The 20,453-nt window shown below is 40.0% G+C and overlaps 1 protein-coding gene across 37 annotated transcripts in view; it reads left to right on the top strand.

Annotated features, from left to right (window-relative positions):
• Positions 1-20,453, top strand: part of DTNA (dystrobrevin alpha) — a 385,212-nt gene that overhangs the window by 352,001 nt on the left and 12,758 nt on the right. For 25 of the 37 annotated variants that reach the window (XM_082354247.1, XM_082354244.1, XM_082354258.1 and 22 more), the window contains 4 exons: positions 1,577-1,690; positions 7,933-8,029; positions 9,844-9,864; positions 17,916-18,075. In XM_082354247.1, coding sequence (XP_082210373.1) covers positions 1,577-1,690; positions 7,933-8,029; positions 9,844-9,864; positions 17,916-18,075 — 392 coding nt within the window. The remainder of the gene's footprint in view (positions 1-1,576; positions 1,691-7,932; positions 8,030-9,843; positions 9,865-17,915; positions 18,076-20,453) is intronic. The other 12 variants (XM_082354273.1, XM_082354249.1, XM_082354270.1 and 9 more) reach the window with 1 other exon arrangement.

Genomic DNA, 20,453 nt, shown 5'->3' with positions numbered 1-20,453 from the left:
GGTCCAAGCTCCTCACCATACCCATGAGAGGTGTAGTGACTCACTGGTAATTAGCTTCTTGATTCTGGCATGTTTGTGAAGCAGGAGGTTGTAAATCAGCCTCTCAGATGGAAAGCCAACCATCCCCCTTGCTCACCAAGTTCACCTTCCATTCTTGGTGCTTCGTTCTGTCTTATGGGCTCTTCTGCATTTTGCTGGATGGGAGACTGACCCCTCCCCCAAGAACCTGTGACTTCTAACCTTGCTTAATAGCTTCTAACTCACTTAGGGATAATTTGTCTTACATCGGTCACCCATCCCTTATGGCTGGCCTAATGTTCACCTCAATGCAGGCAGCCCAGGCCCCAACATCAATAATAGACTGACATGTCTCACCCCTGACAGAGGTCACACCAATAGCACTCTTATGTCACAGAGTCAATTACAGTGAATCCTTTTAAAAGCACTTTCCTTCATAAGGCTACCCTTATTCAGATACATTGTTAAGGCTGAAAATATTAAGGAAAAGAGAAAGAATTTTGCCTACCTGGGGGCTTCTCAGATAAATTCAGTGAGAAGAATTTCATTCCTGGTGAGAGAATGGGGTTATTTAGTTTTGCAAAATGAGCACCATTTATCCTTATTTTTTCCAAGCATCTCTTACTTGGTAGCTGCAGGTACTTTATGGTGTCAGACTGAGATCATAAATAAGAGGAAGATTCATTTTTGTCTCTTAAGCAGTGCGCTTTGCAAAGTTGAACACATTACCACAGCATTATATTACTGACTAGAGAGAGTATTAGGTCCTGGGGAGAACACTCAGCTTGAAGGCTCCAATGACATATTGCAGAGTCTTCCTAGTTTGGATGTACTGGAGATGAAGGCAGTATCCCCTCACCCAGAGCACGCAGCTGTTGCAGGAGGGGGCAACAATGTTCCAGGGCCGGAGAGTGGGCTCTTGTCTAACACTCAGAAATGAATTGTCCAAGGAGACACATATTGACAAAGCAAAGAGTTTATTGGGAACGAACGGTCGCCCAGGGGGAGAGCAGCAGGGTAAGGGAACCCAGGAGAACTGCTCTGCCACGTGGCTCGCAGTCTCAGGTTTTATGGTAATGGGGTTAGTTTCCGGGTTGTCTCTGGCCAATCATCTTGCTTGGCCCATATTTGGTCTGACTCAGGGTCCTTCCTGGTGGCACGCGCATCTCTCATCCAAGATGGATTCCAGCAGGAAGGATTCTAGGAGGTTGTCATCTCCTCCCTGTCTTGGCCCCTCCCGAATTCTCCTGGTTAGTTTTTGGTGGCAGTGCCATGTTCCTTATCAGAACCTCCTGTTGTGAGACAACTCAGGCAAGCAGTTATCAGTTGTCATCTTACCTGGCCAAGGCGGGCGGTTTCGGTCAATGGTTCCCTAACCCAACTAGCTACAGCCAACACCTCGTAAACACAGTCGGTTAATGAGGGTTGGTTCTGCTCCAACACATAGGATGACCCCTCCTTTCTTTGCTCTGGTGGCCCTGATCTACTCAGATGTTAGATCCTGGACATCCTGGAAGTTAACTGACCTGGGTTTCTTACCTTCCTCCTCCCTCCCAAGAGAAATCTTACAGGAGATCCAGAGGCTGCGGCTAGAGCATGAGCAAGCTTCTCAGCCCACTCCAGAGAAGGCGCAGCAAAACCCCACTCTGCTGGCAGAGCTCCGCCTCCTCAGGTAAGAAAAGGAGCCCAAGGCGTCTCAGGAAATACAGGTGTCTGAGATCATCAATAAAGTCTAACAGTGTCCACCAGAAAACGGTCCTCAGCCACCATAGCTGCTACCGTCTGTTTGCTTTTTTTTTAATAGCACGCGTCTAATTGCTGGAATTTGGAGGTTTGGGAAAGAGGCTGTTTATTTTATTTTATTTTTTTCTTTGACACAGAGAAAAGGAAACAGTGTTCTTTAGATCCGAAACAAAATGTTTCACTGGAAAACAGGATTTTTTAGAGTGCACTCTTTTTTTTATTAAAGTATAGTTGATGTACAATATTATATAAGTTACAGGTGTACAATATAGTGATGCCCAATTTTTAAAAGTTATACCTCATTTATAGTTTTTATAAAATATTGGCTGTATTCTGTGTTGTACACTATATCCTTATAGCTTATTTTATACATAATAGTTTGTACCTGTTGATGTCCTACCCCTATGTTGCCACTCCCCCCTTCCCTTTCCCCATTGGCAACCACTTGTTTGTTCTCTATATCTGTCTTACTGGAAAAAATTTGAACTCAACTCTTTTTAGTTCTTTGCACTATCAACAATAGGTTTATGATAAAAGTGATCAACAAAACAAACATGTAAACAACTAAAGAATCATCACAGTTTTTTAAATTTAAAAATTTACCTGTGACCCATAAATTGTCTCTAAATCTTGGTCCCTAATAGCTTTGCATACAGATTTTCATACCTTCTTGTTCTACAAATGAATTTAAAGGCCTGGTGTTACCTAGTCTATCATCATGAAATATTTGAGTTGGGAAGGACCTAAGAAGGTCATTTGGTTCAAGCCCTGAATTTCAGGGCACTTCTCAGGGTCAGAGCGGTAGAGAGTAGTAAGACGTGGATGAGAATTGTGACCACGTGCGAAAGGAGAGTCACACCATGGGCTCCAATCAGACTTCACCACCATACCTTGAATATGGCACTTACCCAAACCTGTCTGTGTAATAAACAACACAAACATAAACTCAAAGACATTCCCTCATGGAAATGTCATATGGATATTTCACTACAAGGCACTTGTAGTTAGCAAGTATAACATTCTTTCCATCTTTCAGTTTGGATGCCAAGTATATTTCAGGTAAGTCTAACTCTGAGGCATAATTTTTATAATAAGTACAGATGCCTCTTCTCAGAAACCCTTGCCAGAGTTAGAGTGCCACTTACTTCCTCCATACAAAGAGACTAAATTAAGCAGATTCTGTATGGCTATATTTGAATTTTACCAAGTCCCTATTGATTGTAGTCATGGATGTTTCTGGGGGTTCCACTCTAACCCTACTCTTTGGCCATATTAACATCTGAGCACTCAGCACATCTGGCCAGGGGGCAGGCCCTGCCTCTCAGCTGGGATCCAGTCTCCCCAGGTTTGTGCACCTGGCTAGAGGGCAGACCCACCAAAGGCATGAGTTACGGAAAGGAGACCTATAGAACTTGCAGCTTGTGGAGGCTGCTTGATGTGAAGAGATCACATCATACTTTGGAAGAACAAAATAATTTAATGGAAGAAACAGAAATTCTTCCTTTTCAATGTAGGGGATTTCTGGTCCTACTTTCACAGAGATGTATTAGAAATTCTTGCACATTCTACTACCATCACCCAGAAGGGATGAAAATGAAAAGAAGGAAAAAGTGATGATTTACATCCTCCTCCTCAAGGGCATATGAAAGTAAAATCACTGCTTGAAAGCATCTTTTGCCAAATAGGATCATGTAGGCCCTCCAGACTCACAAGTTAAGAAAGTTAAGTCTAGTGTACACAGAAATATAACTGAATAAACCAACTTAGAAATAGAATAGTCATTCATCTACACCTCAGGGCACCCTGTCTCTGCCTGGAATGTTCTTTATACCTCTTCACTGGCCGTCCCATTCTCTAGTGGAAGGGTGGTGACTAGGAATTTTCATAAGCATTTTCACTGGTTCCCCCCAGTTAGCATTTGCTTTTCAAAGTATTTGGTTCCGTTAGGATGATACCATCTGGGAAGGCATCTTTATGTGCCTGGTTCACTGATGATGACTTTTCCAAATGATATTTCTTCCCTCCTTGACGTTGCTATCTTGGAACAGACCAATAATTCTAACCATCCTCTGGCCCTGACTCGTGGGCATTCCCATGACCCCAGCCTAGCTCAAAGCTACACTAAGGAGTCTGGCTCTGTGAGGAACTTCTAGACTTTCGGCCCACACTATCAGCTGGTGGCCCACACATAAGGCTTGAGGCTTGAGACACCTAAATCCTAGCTGATTCACTTGCCTGCCTCCATATTCTCCACATTTCTTCTGCCTGGAAGAAGAAGTACCCTCCCTTGAAGTATATTTCTTTAGATGCTTATGAACCATTTATACTGTGCTAAGCACTTTAACAATTTGGGGATTTCAAAGATACCCTGACATCCCAGATTAAGAAAACCCGCTCTGGGTGTTTTCTCTTTTAGTCATTTCAGACTTTCAAAGAATTCCAAAACAATGACCTCTTGCCAATTACTTTGGCCTTGAGTTCCCATTGAGGGGTGACCATGTGAAGCCGCCAAAAGAACTCCTTATTGTAGCTTTGACAGAGGTCTTCTCCACCTGTTACATCCTTTCTGGGCCTCTTATTGAGAAGCCAACAGGAGAAATTTCTTTAGTAGGGGAATGGGGGCAGCAAGATCAGAGCTTTGCTTTTCATGAACACATAGTTTATTTTAAGGGCACCATGACCTTTCTAAATGATCATATTTCCCTTTTTACTTTAGCCACAAGGAAGTGGAAAGCCAGGTTTGCAACCCAGATCTGGCAACTGAATAGGATTATAGGATAGGCATTTCTGTGTGCTAATCTGACACTTTCTATGCACTAAGCTCTACATACACTGTTCCATACAGTAGCTGTAAAAAAAATCCTGGGAGCTGGACATTATTATTATAGTCTTTTTATAGATAAAGAAACTGAGATTCACAGCAGTTAAATAACTTGCCCAAGATCCTGCACAATGAGCATCACAGGTATATTCTCTCTCTTTTCCTTGGGTCTTAATTATCTCCTGCCTGTACTATTATAATAAACACTTACCTGATTCCCAGCCTCTGGTCCATCTACACTGCTATCAGATTTATCATCCTCCATTTTATTGTTCATTTAGTTCATTCATCTTGAGGATATTGTTATCAATCCTACAACAGGAAGCCATTAGAGGATGAGTTACATATCAGGTTAACACAGTGGATTAGATTGTCAAGTCAGATTCACATGATCTTACCCTAGTATTGGGCTTTACTCATAATTTCAAGAATACAGGCAATCAAGAGGCACAGATGAAGCAGAGAAAGGGCTGGAACATTCCATGTGGTTCCCCAGGTCTTTCCTTCCCATATTGGAGGGAGTATCTGAGGGAAATTTTGCAAGGTGATCTAGTGAGGCTTCCCACTGCAGAACCATTAAAGACAGCTAAAGAACTATGTTTGCAAAGACAATACCATGTTCTATCATGAAGAAAACATTAATGAAAACTGCAGAAGCAATTTGACACTACAAATCTTAAGAAAAACAAGTATAAATTTTCATTTTCATTTTCATTTTCATTTTCATTTATCTATCCCTTGCCTAAAAAATAAGCATCATATTATACACATGCCATTCTTTTCAAAGTATATAAAATTATTCTTCAAGAAAATGTATTAATATAAAGAGACTCTTTTTTGTTTCACCAATTAAAAATGGAATCATAATCTCTGATGCAAGTCTGTGGTTTCCAGACTTGAATGTCATTAGACCAGCTTAATTTTTTTTATTATTTTGTGGAAACAACATAAAGTTGAGTACTTTTTGTTTTACCATATAATGACATTTTTAAACTACCATCATCTGTTATTGCAAGTTTCATGAATGACAGTATATTTTTCAACTTTTTATTTTGAAAAAAATTTTAAGCCTACAGAAGTGTTGTAAGAATATCACAATGAATTTCCTTCTACGCTTCACCTAGAGATTGCGAACGTTTTGCCACACCCTTCTGCATCTCCCTATATATGTTTATATATGTAAATTACATACACATTTTTGATGAGCCATTCGAGAGTAAATTGCAGACATTATAACACTTTACCCCTAAATACTTATGTATATATTTTCTAAGAAAAAAGAAGACATTCTCTTGTATAACCATGGTATCATCATCAAATTCAGGAAAGTTAATATTGTTATTTATTATTATCTAATATACAGTTCATATTAAAATTTTGCCTATTGTCCCAACACTGTCCTAAAGAAAGTAGGTTTTAACACACACACAAAGTTAGAAATAATCTGACAGAATAACAGAATAAAAAGCATTCGTTCAGACATGAATATTTTTAGCTCTATGAAAATTAAATCACTACTTAGTCCTTGTTTTCTCATTTTTCCTTGGAACAGTGGAGGCTACATGTGTTACCCACATTTGGTAACCACTGGTATAAACACTTATAGAGAAGATATTATTAAATGAATGTTTTTTAAAAAATTTAATTCAATCAAATGCATGAAAGAGTAAATGTCGTATTTTGAAAGAGTACTACTGTAAGATAAATGTACAAGTAAGGTTTTTTTCAATGTTGGTTAATTATAGATTACTATAAGCTAACTTTTTCTGGTAGTTTTTGGATGCTTCTCTTAATATTTCTTACCTATAATATTAGAAGTTTGCTTCAACCTTCTTCTCAAAGTGCTCTTATGATCAAAAGGCCAAAATTTATAGAACAGTATCTAGAAGAGAACTGGAAATAAATCAGAAACATTATCTACTCTTCTGCCAAGCCCTTCTGAGGATGTAGCTGGAACACCATGTGCAGACAAGGTCAAAGAAAAAACAGCTAATGGGTTTGTTATTGAAGAATATTTTCGAATTGGGCAAGACTTTCAAAATTAGAACGCTACAGACCAGGAAGACCAAAGACTAAAATAAGATACCATTAAAGTCTATAAAATTATGATGTTCCTTGTCCTTGGGATTCAGAAAAGAGGCAACTGTAAAGAAAATCAAAGGAAGGATTGCTCTGGAATAAGCTTTAAGTGGCAATAAAAGCCAAAAATATAAATATTTTCAAAAACAGTGATGTGTTTAAAAGTTTTAAATTCATAATTCAATATAGAGAAGGCCTATATGAAAGCAAATTTAAAATGTCTCATTTATATCCATAACCTGTCCTCCCACAAAATATCTTTTGATTGGATGAGTCATTGACCTAACTCAGTGTGACATTTTTATATTGTCAGTTTTTCATTTCAGAGTCCCTGCTATAGCTCCACTTAATATTGTGTCTGTGCCATTGAGATTAGGCATACTTATTCATACATTAACACATACATGGTTAAAGCATCCACACACTTTTTAAAATATAATTTCCAATATTTCAAAATCAGACAGAAGCCTTTGGGGCAAGGAAAAAATGTATATATTACTTTTTCACTAATGGTCATGAAATAATAGATTTGAAATAGATTTGGAAAATATACTTATACTTCAGAAATGTGAATCATTAATATTCGTGTCCTTCATTGTTTTCATTCTTGCTGACAGCTGATAGAAGTTCTGCAAAACAAACCAAAATTAAGCAAACACAAACCTTGTAGATTATTAGAACAACTGTATAGGAACTCCTTTTTTTCTGACCTCACTCTATGCAGCCAAACCCAAGCCAGAAGATTTATATCGAATATAAAAACTATACCACGAATATTTCTACTCTGAAAGGCACCACATTGCATACTAAGAATTGAAGAGATGAAAAATGTACTTTTCTAAATCTGATTTCCAGACACTAAGGTGATCAGTGTTTTCTGTGAGATTTACAAAAGGGTCCTTGGGTTCGGAGGATCTGAGGGATTGGCCTTTTTCAGTGACAGTTTGGTTTTTGTTTGTTATCTCAAGGGGACCCAATGGCACAGCACAGGGCCCATGACATAATAAGCATTCAGAAAAGATTTCATTAAATAGTTAATTCAGGGTAGATGGGGGTAAATATCCAATAAGAGTTTAATTTTGTTTTAGTATGACTTTTAACAAATAAACATACACCCAAGCTATAATTGTTCATTCATTTGACATTTCCCTGCCTGGTAACCTATGTCAAAGACCCAGAGATGCCCTTTTTCTAGCAGTCCACAAGACTGGCAAATGTGATTAGCTCAGTGAATTGAATGCTCTTTCTGATGACAACTGCTTCTTTCTTAGACAGCGCAAGGATGAGCTGGAACAGAGAATGTCTGCTCTCCAGGAGAGCCGGAGAGAGCTAATGGTCCAGTTAGAAGGTCTCATGAAGCTACTAAAGGTAAGATGTTTCAAATAAATGTTTCCTAGACCTACGACTATGGCATTTGTAAAAATTTTTTTTAATTAAAAAAATAAAAGAAATTTGCACATAATGTGCAATGGTTTTTTCAATTACTATATGTGAGTTCCTCCAAAATGTGGTTTCAAACTCAGTTTTAGTATCTTTTCTTAGACACATCAAATGATAGCAGTCAATTATAGGGCTCATTCTTATCCATTTCCTGGAACCAGACTACTGAGGACCTTCATGGCACAACTTATTTCCAGGTGGCTCATTTACAGTTCCTTTTGTCCTTGGAAGTAATAAAACTGGATTTATTTAGAAATATTTTACATTTCATAGCCTTCAGAAATTCTGACTCATCTGAACAGAAGCTAGAATCTAATTCAGAAAATGAAGATACAGCCATTAAATAATTTTGGTGATTATAGTTTTATTAAGAGGAGTAACTTTGTTAATTTTAGTAAATGTCGTCAAATCTGTGTGGCTTTAGCGGCAAGTCACATAACTTCTCTGGGTTTCAAATGCAGATTGTAAATGGGAATATCTCCTTAACTTTTCTGCAGGTAGAACATTTAATAAGATGATCTATAGAAGTCCTCTGCAGAGTGTAATAATAATAATTCTCATTGGGAAGTGGCATTCTTTCTTTCATAAATCTTATTCCCTTCTTCAGTATGCACTAAATTGCATTTCAACTCAAAAGTAGACTAATTATGGCCTCATGTCCATGATTGCCCCAGCAGAGGTTTCAGTGCTCTGTTGTCATCCTGCCTGATGTAAATAAGCATGAACCAGTATAGACTGGAACTGTGACATGCCAAAGTCAGGAACTAAAACTTCTGATAAAAGGACATAGGCAAAGTCTCTGGGACAACTCACTTGTGAGACAAGATGTCCTGCCTTTCAGTCCCTGGATCTCCCACATCCCTGACACCCCATCATTTATTGTTTCTGTATTGTTTTCTTTCTTTCTTTCTTTCTTTCCCTTCCTTTCCTTCCCTTTCCTTTTCTTACTTTTCTTTCTCTCTCCCTTCCTTCCTTTCTTCATTTATTTTTTAATTAAAAAAAATTAAATAGTTAACAAATATTTGTTGGAACCTACTGTGTCCCAGGCACTGATGTAAGTGTAACACTTTTTTCTTTTGTTTTCTTTATTCTTTTATAGTCCTTAGTCGACTTTTCCTGCCGTCAGTGTCAGGAATGCTTTATCTTTACTAAACAAAATTTACTGTTCATTGTATTAGACATATAAAGTGCAGAATTCAGTTTTTGTTGTACTATCTATGTTAAGACAGGACTAGATAATTAATAACCTCTTGCTGTTTCTGCCCTATTATATCATTTGATGATCTAGAAAAGCTCTTTCTGGTTTTTGCTTTTCCAAATCTACCAAATGAAGTGGGCCCATCCCATCTTTCCCTTCACTGAATGACAGGAAACCGAAAACAGCCCCCTGGTTCTACTTCTCTAGCTTCTGTCACTGTAGCAATGGGATAGGAGTCTATTTACCACCAGCTATCTTGGCATCAATGTAGCCTAATTAAGCATAGTCTATGGTATCAGGATGTACCAATAGCAGGATAGAGAGAGAAATCATGTTGAAGGACGGTTGGATGCATGGAGGAAAGAGATGGGTCTGTAGTCTCAAATATCTAAATAGACTTGGAACTAAAGTCACCAGGAGAAGAGGCTTGACCTGCCATCAAAACCACATTGAGGTTTCCCCCACCTTCATTCCTTCACACTGTGTACCTGCTCTTATTGGAACCCTGGGTAATCTAACTATTATTGATTCGATCTTTCTGTAGGAAGAAGAATTGAAGCAGGGAGTAAGTTATGTCCCCTACTGCAGGTCTTAACTAACAGTGGAGGGGCCTGCCGTCCTGCCGTTTTTCTCATTGCTTTCGCCTCTAATGTATGTTCATGCTTCAGTTTGGAAAGAGAAAAAAAAAAATTATACTAATTTGCTTCCTTTTCAATGTAGTGCTTGATTGGAGACGTATAAAATTTAGCATTTTTTATAACTATTACTACCGTCAACATCAAAAGAAGAGCTATTATGTCCTTTAGAACAGGGAACACGTTTTAATTTGTTGGAAACTTTTTAGATCTCCAGGGGTCTAAGTTTCAAACCAGTCTCATGCTCTTCTGGGTTGTTGATCAGACCCTTCTCTTCATAGAAAGACACTCACCACGATCACTAACATTACACTAGGTAGAATCCACAGCACTCAGAATCTAACCTCGACATCCTCTCATGCTGTGAATATTCAGTTCAGTTTCCATTTTACTGAAAAGATGTGGAACTTCTTTTTGTAAAAACCAGCCAATTACATCTCCTTTCATTGCATAATGTTTAAGCCCTGCTCCCCACTGCTCACCATTATGTGCTCAGTCTAATAAGAGAAAGACTGTACTCCTTAATTGTTCACTTCCCAAACCAGAATCCCTACCATTGGTTGACAGTCATCTCCAAAGAATAGGTAACTTTCAGCCTTTCTCTCACCACCAAGCACCTTTCTGCTGTGGGAGTTCACAAGGTGTTACATACATCTTCCCTGGAAATAGGAGCCTTGTGACTCTCTAACTGTAGCCTGAACTGAAGCCCCCTGTCTGGCCATGTAGCCAGATGCAGAAGCCAGCAGAGGGAGCAGCGTACTCAAAATACAATAATAATAAAACAAAAGCAAAATAAAAGCAGCTTTCATTTCAAGTGCATGTACCAAGCTGTGTATAACAATATATCCCACTTACTGGTCTTATCAAAAAGTTTTATGTTATTTCCATGGATCCATTAGAACCACAGCCTATCTGATTTCAACGTACCTTTTCATTCTTCTGTATTCTCTTTCCTATTATTCACTGTGCGTGTTTGTGTATAACAAAGAATGTTTGCAAAATGCTGGACACATTTTTACCCTTCATTCCCAAGGTCTGTAAAAAAAGAAAGTGTAAAGCAAATCTGTAATGTCAGACAATAAAGACAATGTATTACATTATTTGTATTTTGTGAAAAAAATTACTTCACTAAACTAAAGTCAAATTTTAATGAGAGACAGTCCCCCTGGGTAAAAGACACACATTTGCTGCCTGTATTATTGCCCATAAATGCATACATGGGGTATTGCTATTGTACGTACAACACACTTAGATCATGGTAAAGAAAAATGCCATCTCATGGTGCTTCTCTGCAAACAGCCTCTTTTCTTTCCTGTCTCTTACTCAGCGTGTGCATAGAAAAAGGAAATAAGGCTCACATATAACCTTCCTTCTCCTAGTGGAGAGTAGGCAACCATCCTGCAGCCAGTCAACCCTGCTTTAGCCACTTCCCTCGGGGACCCTCTCTCTACCATTTCCAAGGCAGCACATTCTTGAAAGGCTCAGTGGACCAGGAAGTTCATAAACAGATGAATGCATAGAGCCAAACCATGGCAGCGCCCATAAGAGCATTACTGCCTTCTTTCCCTCCAGCTCCTCCCCACTGGGCCCTCAACAGCTGCGGCATCTTTGAAAGTCAGCCAGCAGTGGGTACCGCTGCCTGGGTACTTAAGAACCATTATTGGCAACACCCAGATGTCAGCAATGCATTGTCTGGGTGGGGAGAGTGTTTGCAGGTCTTACTCATTTCTTTGCTTACATAGTCAAGCCTCTTTTCAAAAAGGACCCAAGGCAGCTTACAACTAGAGATATAAACAGTGACTTCATAAAATGGAAATAGAAAAATCGAAAACTAAAGAAGATGCAAATACGCTAATCATAAGGGACAAGGGTGTCACTCTGAGCTTTCTAGCAGTGAGGCCAAAAAAAGGAAAACATAATTGGTGGTTTTATCAGGACAGAAATGCCAGTTCTCAAGGGACCAAAATTTCTGTTGGCATAAAATATAAAATGAAGTTTTCACTCAGAGCTTTATAGAAGGAGTAGTGAATAATAAAACAGACACACGCAGTAGATTTCATGTGGCTGATTCTTATACTGACCTTCAGTGAAAATTAAAGACAGAACCCCATATGTCCCAATCTTGCAGAGGCAGTTCTACAAGGAAATAAACAAATGCCATCCAAATTTATAGACTTCTCATGGTATAACATGATCTAAGGAGAGAATTTAGAAGTTTTAGTCTGGTATCTGCTTCTAAATTCTGTTTTTATTTATGAGCCTTTCCCCTTTGGCGACATTCTCTTTGTAAAATCAGATTTAAGACACCACACACAACAAATTTTGCTTGATTTAATAACCTCTACTTGCTTTATCATAAGTCTGTGTGGTTCTATGTATTTTATTATACTGGTATATATAGTTCCTACTTATGCTGTTTCTTGTTAGAGGTAATGCATGAATTTATTCCCCTTGAGGAGAGAACATGAATTTTTTTTTAAATGGTGCCTGTAATATAATATGATGATTATGGTATCATAAGCAATAAATTTTTTTTACAAACTTGAATCGAAATTATCCTACCCTCTTTCTTCTTTGTGTATTTGTAAGATTTATTGAAGGAACCATAAAAAGAACACTCATAAAAAGTTTAATAACAAAGGCAGCTGGGATATAATAACAGTGACAGCATGTTCCAGAGTTTCTGGTATCCTTCCAGTACCAAATACTATGACCTGGTCTAAAACCAAGTATCCTTTCTGACTTTGAGTTCAGAAAGTAGGGTCTCAATAATAATTTTCTAAGAAACATTACTGGAGCTAGACCTGAGTTATGGTGGTCCCAGCTCCTCACTTACAACTATAGGATCTTGAATAAGTCAATTAACTTCCTAGCAATTTATTTCAAACATACCGATAATACATGGCTCACAGGGTTGTTGTATAGATTTTAAAAGATAACAAATGTGGAACCACTTTGTGAAATACTATATGCAAGTCAGATATAAGCATAAATGTATGTATATATGTATACATATACACAGGAGAATGTATAAACTTTTCTAATTTGACCAACATTTTACACGCATGCGCACATACACACACTCGCTTCTCTTCCTTACATTAACTTGTTAGTTAATTGTCTCAATCAAGGGAAGAAAGTCACACATCATTTCAAATTCCATCTCCTGCTCCCATTCTCTTCTCTATTTACTACTGGATGGCCCAATTAACCCGGGAAATCAAAGTCATTCAGGTTCCTACTTCTTCCACATATATTATGGAACATGAACAGGCCAGAAATGACAGATTTTAACAGTTTAGGTTCACCTTCCATTATTTCCCCTGCTCATCCTCTCTTATGGGTATTCTATGGAGTAGTGAAGCGATCAAAAATGAGGGGAGGTGTATCATTCACATCATAAATAATCAACTGCAATATTAGGACTAACATCTGTGTTCAAAAACATACCTTCCCAGCCTCTCTCTCTTTCTCTTTCTCTCTCTCTCATACTTCTTTTAAATTAGAAGTTGTTTAATTAATTCTAGAAAAGTAAAAATTGCTTCTGTGCTTAAAAGCCTTAGAAAATGATGCTTTAGTTCACGATAAAGACTAAGCCCCTTTTATGACACTGGAGGCCCCCAAACCTGGCTCCACCCCTTCTCAGCCTCACCCCGCTCCACTCCCCACAGAGAACCTGCTGCATCAACCCCACTGGCCTTCCCAGCGTGTCTTCAGTACTCCTCACACTCCCCATGCCTTGCCCTTGATACTCCAAGCCCTGGAATGTTCTTCTCTCCCCACTCCCCAAGTACTTGCTCTTTTCTGCCTGGAAATCTCTGCTATAAGACCCAAGGCAAATGGTGCCTCCTGTCTGACCAATCAGAATTAGTCACCTCATCTGTATCCCCACAAGAAGCCCTATGATGATAGTCAGTCAGTGTGTACTGGAAGAAAGGATGAAAAGAGGGTTGAATGTAGCTAAACAGGCTGCTACGTAAAACCAGGCCTGACTACATTGCATTCTCCCCCAAACCTGAGAGGCTGACTTTCGGGGAGCGGGGTACCTGGGTGGGGGAGGGTCCGTAGTACCACCTCCTCCTGTCTCATGGTCATCTGCTCTGCCATTTCTCCAGACAGTGCTGGTCCCACAGTTAGACATTTGGCACTTTCCTTGAAGCACCCCTCCTTTCTGGTGCTGAGTGGAAACCCAAATACTTCCTGGAAAAAAAATCAGAAAATTTATGGATCTTGTCAGACTTTTTAAAAATTGATACAACGGCAGGTTGAGTGGACTCAGAGAATGGAGGGTAGAAATGAACTTTTCATTTATTCTCTAAGAAGAGAACAATTTTAAATTTGTCAAGTATGATGTATGTTTTCCTTCTTCCATAAATCACCTCTCTTCTCAGGAATTTGAGATCTATATATTGATCTGCATGGACCATTGTCCCTTAAGTCTTTGCTCCATTAATCACCGGATAATTTCCAGGAAAGGATGTTCACAGAGATTATTCATTCTAACTCTTCTAAAGTTGTTAGCCGACAACCATGCTTCATGACCAGACCAGAGGCCACCATTCTATAGGGGCCACACCTGTGAAAATGAAACTCTGTGACATCTTCACTAATCTACCCCAAAGCCAAGAGGCAATTGCCGTTCCCTAGTGGTCCTGCAAGAACAGCAGAAAGGAATAACAGAGATGGTGTTCCCAGCAATAAGTCTACTATGCATCAAACTGGCCAGTGTCCTGACAAAGGGAGATGGGGCCCTGATCACCCAGGGAGCCAGGGTTCTACCCCCAAGTCTGGGTAAAGACTGGTCATGACTGGGGAGTTACAAGTTGTAGGAAAGATGCAGCTGAATCTTTACTTCAGCACAGAATCTTCCACCTAAATTCTTCATATAATCAGACTGCTTGAAATTGCACCAATTGGAGATTCATTTAGGAGATGGTGGCTATTAGCCATTCACACATTGGTGTAATTTAGACTCCGTCAATTGTTTTTCCCTTAACATGTAACCACAGTCCATTATTTTTCTCTTAACACAAGACCACTGATGGGAGTTTTGAAGACAGGAAACAGGCAGAAAGGAGTAGGAAAAGTTGCCTTTGGAGACAAGGTGTTAAGCAAGAAGATGTGGGGCCGGTGTGGTACCCAAAGGGGATGAGGGAACCCCACAAGCACCCTATGCTGCAGAGCCTGGTGGCACAGGTATGAGCAGGGCTGGCGTATACTACAGCCCCAGCACAGCCATCAAATATTGAAAAGCAGGCCCACAGCCCCATATCTGAAATCACTGGGTCCAGAGATGCTCCAGAACTCAGAATCTCTGAGGTTTTAGAAATGCAATACAGTGCAGACACCACATAAGTAGCCTCACATTAGTTATGAAACAAACAACATGTGTTGCCCATTGGATTTCACATTTGCAGATAAGAGACTGTGGACCTGTATTTCTGTACTGGCTGATAAGCAGCCTGAAGGCTCTTCTTCCACCCTGGGCACAGAAAGCCCCAGGCCACTGCTCCATCACCACTCTTTAGTGGGTCTGTGTCCTACGCCTTCTGAGTCTTCAGGTTGTTAGTGAAAGTATGTTATGAAACATAGATGGAAATATGTGATGGTTGGTCACAGTGCCCACAATCCTGAGGAGCAGCTGTGGTGCCCTGGGAAAGCCCTGGCCTTGTAGCCTAAAGTCTGGGGATCCATTTTATCTCTGTCCTTCACTAGCTCAGAGACCTTGGGTAATTATCACCTCTGATCCTATCTTGCTAACCCGAAAAAATGAGAGTAATAATACCTCGTATGGTTGTTGAGAGGATTAAGTGAAGTAGATGGGATTAAAATGCTTTCTATACTGCCAATTGCTATTCAGATATAAGCTACTATCATTCCTAGCACTGATTAGTGGGAGAGTAAAACAAAACTAGGTATGTAAATGTGCTTTAGAGACTGTAAATTACATACAAAAATGGAGTTTTATCATTATTGTGAATCTCCTATCGCAGAAGAGGATCTGGCTTCCAGGGTTGAGAAGGTAAGCCACCCTGTGTAGCCAAGAGGAGCCTTCTTCCTTCAACCCCTCTGTCCAACTTCCCATCATCGCCAGTCCCTCCTCCCGGCTGCACCTCGTTCCTTGGTAAAAAGAACAGATAAGAAAGGGCAAAGATCTCTGCTGAGGACCCTGTCTTGAAAAGGATGTGCAGGATGGGTTGCCAGGGAGAGGTACTTGATCTCAGGGTACCTGACCAACCCTTGTCTCCTTTGAAGGATCCATCACCAGCCATAGCCCATCCAGGTCCCCCCACCCCAGGGCAGGCAGACCACCTGGGCTCAGGCCCCAGCTTGGACACTCTAGCTCCATCTCCTGGGCAATTCTTTTCACCTCTCTGAGCATTGTGGTCCATAACTGCACATTTAGCATAATGGGACCTACTTCAATGGATCATGGAGAGAAACCCATGAGGATGTACATGAGAACCTTGTGTACATGGCAAAGCAGGACTCAAACACGAAGTCACTTATTGGTGTGGGAAGCAAGGAAATGCCCAGGTACCTCAGAAGCAGAGGTTTCGTGGTAATGACATTGAGCTGCCCAAGTTCGCTGGGGGAAACCAGACCCATCCTGGAGCAGGCTGGGGCAAGGGGCATCACAAGCAGGCAAACTTCTCTTCCTTGGGCCCGACAGGCCACTCCAAGGTACTGTTGCGAGTGACAGTGGAACCCTCAGCGCCTCGAGCCTCACATGAGTTATTTTCTGTTTTGCTTCATTTTTAATTCGGGATTTTTCTCAATTTATAGATTTGACTTTTACGTGTGATGCTGAGCCCTGGAAAGCTAACAGCATGGCATTTTACAGGATTGATGTTGTGTGTTTTAACTGCAAGCAGCTGAACCCACAGCAAAGACCTAAATCGAATATTCCAGAGCACGGCTCTGGTGGTGCATGTCTGGGGTTTGAATGGGGTGATGATGAATCTCTGGGCCTTGCTGTGGAAGAGTTCTCACTCTCCCTGGCCAGACCCAATGGACTGGAGTGGAATTTATGTGAACACCTAATCTGTTGTATATGCACTTCTTACATTTTCTTATTCGTGCTGACCTTACTTCCTTTGTAAACTAATTATTAAAACAGAAAATGTTTCCAAGAGACCTCATTGTAGAACCAAGACTGTGAAATTCAAGGTGTGACAGCCTCAGAATGATTTCATGCCAATGGCTGGAATGAGGAGATAAATGGCTTTGAGGTTGTTTTCTCCTTTTTTCTTTACTCATTTTAAAATCCCACTGTTCTTGCTGCTAGAATACTCCTTCTTCATAGGCGAAGAGGACAATTCCTACAGGAAACATTACCCAAAAATTGGAAACCAAGATTTCTTTTTTCTCTTCCCCATTTGAATCCCTGAATCACAGAGCATTTCGACAAAGACAACTTTTACTGTAAAACAGGGATTAAACAATTTACACTTCATTTGATTCTTTATTTGAGACTTAACATACGCAATATGGCATGACATGATTGGAACTATAAATTATCCTCTACAGATGATGCCAGGACAAGACGGGTTGAAAATTTAGGAAGAATGTAAACCTCATCCATCCCAAACAGTCTCCGAGTTTATATTTAAAACTTTCTCCTAATGTCTTTTTATCCTATATAGAGCTTCCTTCAAGGAGAACATAAACACACCTTGTAATTATCACTGCTTAACAGTAGCTTCATTACATGGGCAAACATCTCCTATATTACAGAACAATGAATGCAGTACTAATATTCTTAGCTTTCAGTTTGTAACCAAAACTTCAGATCATGTACAGTAAGGTCCTAAATTATCTGCACCTGCAACTCAGGTTGAGAATTACCATCTTAATTACCTAGGATTTCCACCTACTTTGAAATTTCATTGTCACTGTCTTTAACATTTGACTGAGGCACTGGGAAGGGCATTTGGCATCTTCTTGCGAAAACAATTAATGACTTGCATTGTCTCTCCAGACCCAGGGGGCAGGCTCTCCCCGCTCCTCCCCCAGCCACACCATCAGCAGGCCCATCCCCATGCCCGTCCGGTCAGCGTCTGCCTGCTCCACCCCGACCCACACGCCTCAGGACTCTCTCACAGGGGTAGGGGGAGATGTACAGGAGGCGTTTGCGCAAAGTAAGTGGCTTAATTTTTGTGTGTGTGTTCTGCTTTTCTGTTGCAAATAAGTCGCCAAGGATTGCAGGATCTAGAGTTATCAGAGCCTCACCGTGTATGTTCTAGGGTATTCCACGGCTTGTGTCAGAGCCGGGCCTGCAAGACATTTTAGAAACTCCCTACACTAATCTGTTCTTCCCTTCACCGTCTTATCTTCTTTTGGCTTCTCTTGCCCTGCCCTGTTTTTTTATGAGCCTTTGCTCATTAAGGGAAGGGAAATCCTTTCAGCAATATTCCAGGAAATTTTATAAATGTAATCCATTTAAAAATTCTGAAAGATATTTCCTGCTTTCGTCTCTTTACATTAAAGCAAACTCAAGATTGAGAGTAAACAATCCCAGCTCTTTAGCACTGAGGAGATAAAGAAGGATGCTTAGTCATTTTCCAGATGCCTTAAAGAGTTGAATCATTGCCTCTGCGTTATGGGGCTTCGAGGCTAGCCCTCCATAGTCAATAGAAGAGGACAAAGAGGGATGTGAGATGACAAACAGCAACAAACAGCATTCTCCCACCGCTGCCTCTTCTGCTTATGTACTGCAGAGTGTCGTGGTGGGAGTGGGGTCCCAAAGCAAGTGATCTTATTCGTTTGGAAATATTTTAACACTTTATAAAACTTTTTCTTGTCAACACTTTTTTTTTTTTTTTAATTTTATTTATTTATTTATTTATTTATTTATTTATGGCTGTGTTGGATCTTCGTTTCTGTGCGAGGGCTTTCTCTAGTTGCGGCAAGTGGGGGCCACTCTTCATTGCGGTGCGCGGGCCTCTTATTATCGCGGCCTCTCTTGTTGCGGAGCACAGACTCCGGATGCGCAGGCTCAGTAATTGTGGCTCACGGGCCTAGTCGCTCCGTGGCATGTGGGATCTTCCCAGACCAGGGCTCGAACCCGTGTCCCCTGCATTGGCAGGCAGATTCTCAACCACTGCGCCACCAGGGAAGCCCGTCACCACTTTTTAAATTTGTAGAAAATTAGAAAAAAAGAAATCCTCCTGCCGACCCTCAGCCTGCCAATCTCATTCCTAGAAGTAAACACTATTAACAGTTTGGCCCTTCTCAACGTTTCACTTATATATAAATATCTATGTTTAAGTGTGCTTTTATGGACATATACTCTTCTTTTTTCACACAAATTCGATCATGCATTGCATTTTGGTCTGCAATTTGCTTCTCCCTTGAATTAGCGGTATATCGTGGACATCCTCCCAGGTCCTCACATGTAGATCTAAGGAAAAGAGCGACATATTCGACTACTAGTTTTAAGACAAAAAGAAACATAAACAGTTAAAAGACAAAAGAATAGACTTGAGGAAACATTTCCAGCATATGTAGCAATCAAGTTTCATAATTTCAGTTATACATTAAAGCACACACAGCTCAGTCAGAAAAAGACACTCCCAAAACAAAAATAGGTGAAGGATAGGAACCGACAGAAGAACAAATAGCCAATAAAGATGTGAAAAGATGTTCAATCTCACAAATAGTTGTAGAAATACAAATTTTAATCAAAATCACCTTTTGCCTAGCAGATTCCAAAAAAAAAGTTTAACATCAGTAATATCCAGGGAGACTGAGGAAAAAGATGCTCTCATCCACTATTTATAGGGGATAAAAGCTTACATTTTGAAGGGAGAGCATGATGTACTTTCTGTTCTGAGGGAAAAAGGAAGATCCATTACAGGGCATTTTCTCCTGAAAAAGAAAATGATTAAAGTTGTACCAATATAATTTAAGTTATGCAAAATAATTTCCTTTTTTTAATTTTTAGAGGGAAAACTGTCCTTTCCCTAAATCTTAAAGAAATTTACAGTATATTAAATCAATTTGAGTTTCCTGTAATAATTATTGTTTTATCTAACTACTATGATTTCTTAAATTTACATGTGTTTATTATTTTACTTATTTAGTTTTACTTACTAAGAAATCACAATGAAATGTGACCTATCTAAGCAGCCCCAGCTCATCCTGCATAAATTCATCTGTAAGTCAGGTATTTGGAATCTTGAGTCTTTTTTCCAAAGATATTATGAATTTGGCCCTCTGTTCCACATCCACCTTGCCCCACCCCCAGTCCAGCCCACAGATACCCTTTTAACCCTTAGTGGGATGGAAACCTCATAATAATCTTCCTCTACCATAGAGAAACATGGTCTAAGTTCCAGTTCAGGGTACCAGGCATACATCTTCTGCCCATGTCTTGGCAGCAGGAGCAAGAATCCTCACCCCTTTTCCAAACTCTGGGGACATACGGTGCACAGGGTTCCCATTCCCAAGAGGTACCTGAAATGATCGGGGGAGCTCGGGGAGCCCTGATGGGAGACAGAGGCTATGGTGATGGAGA

The sequence above is a fragment of the Balaenoptera borealis genome (genome assembly GCF_965194805.1).
Source record: "Balaenoptera borealis genome assembly, chromosome: 14".
Taxonomy (NCBI): domain Eukaryota; kingdom Metazoa; phylum Chordata; class Mammalia; order Artiodactyla; family Balaenopteridae; genus Balaenoptera; species Balaenoptera borealis.
Note: the sequence above shows the minus strand (reverse complement) of the source record. Positions and strands in the feature narration are given on the sequence as shown.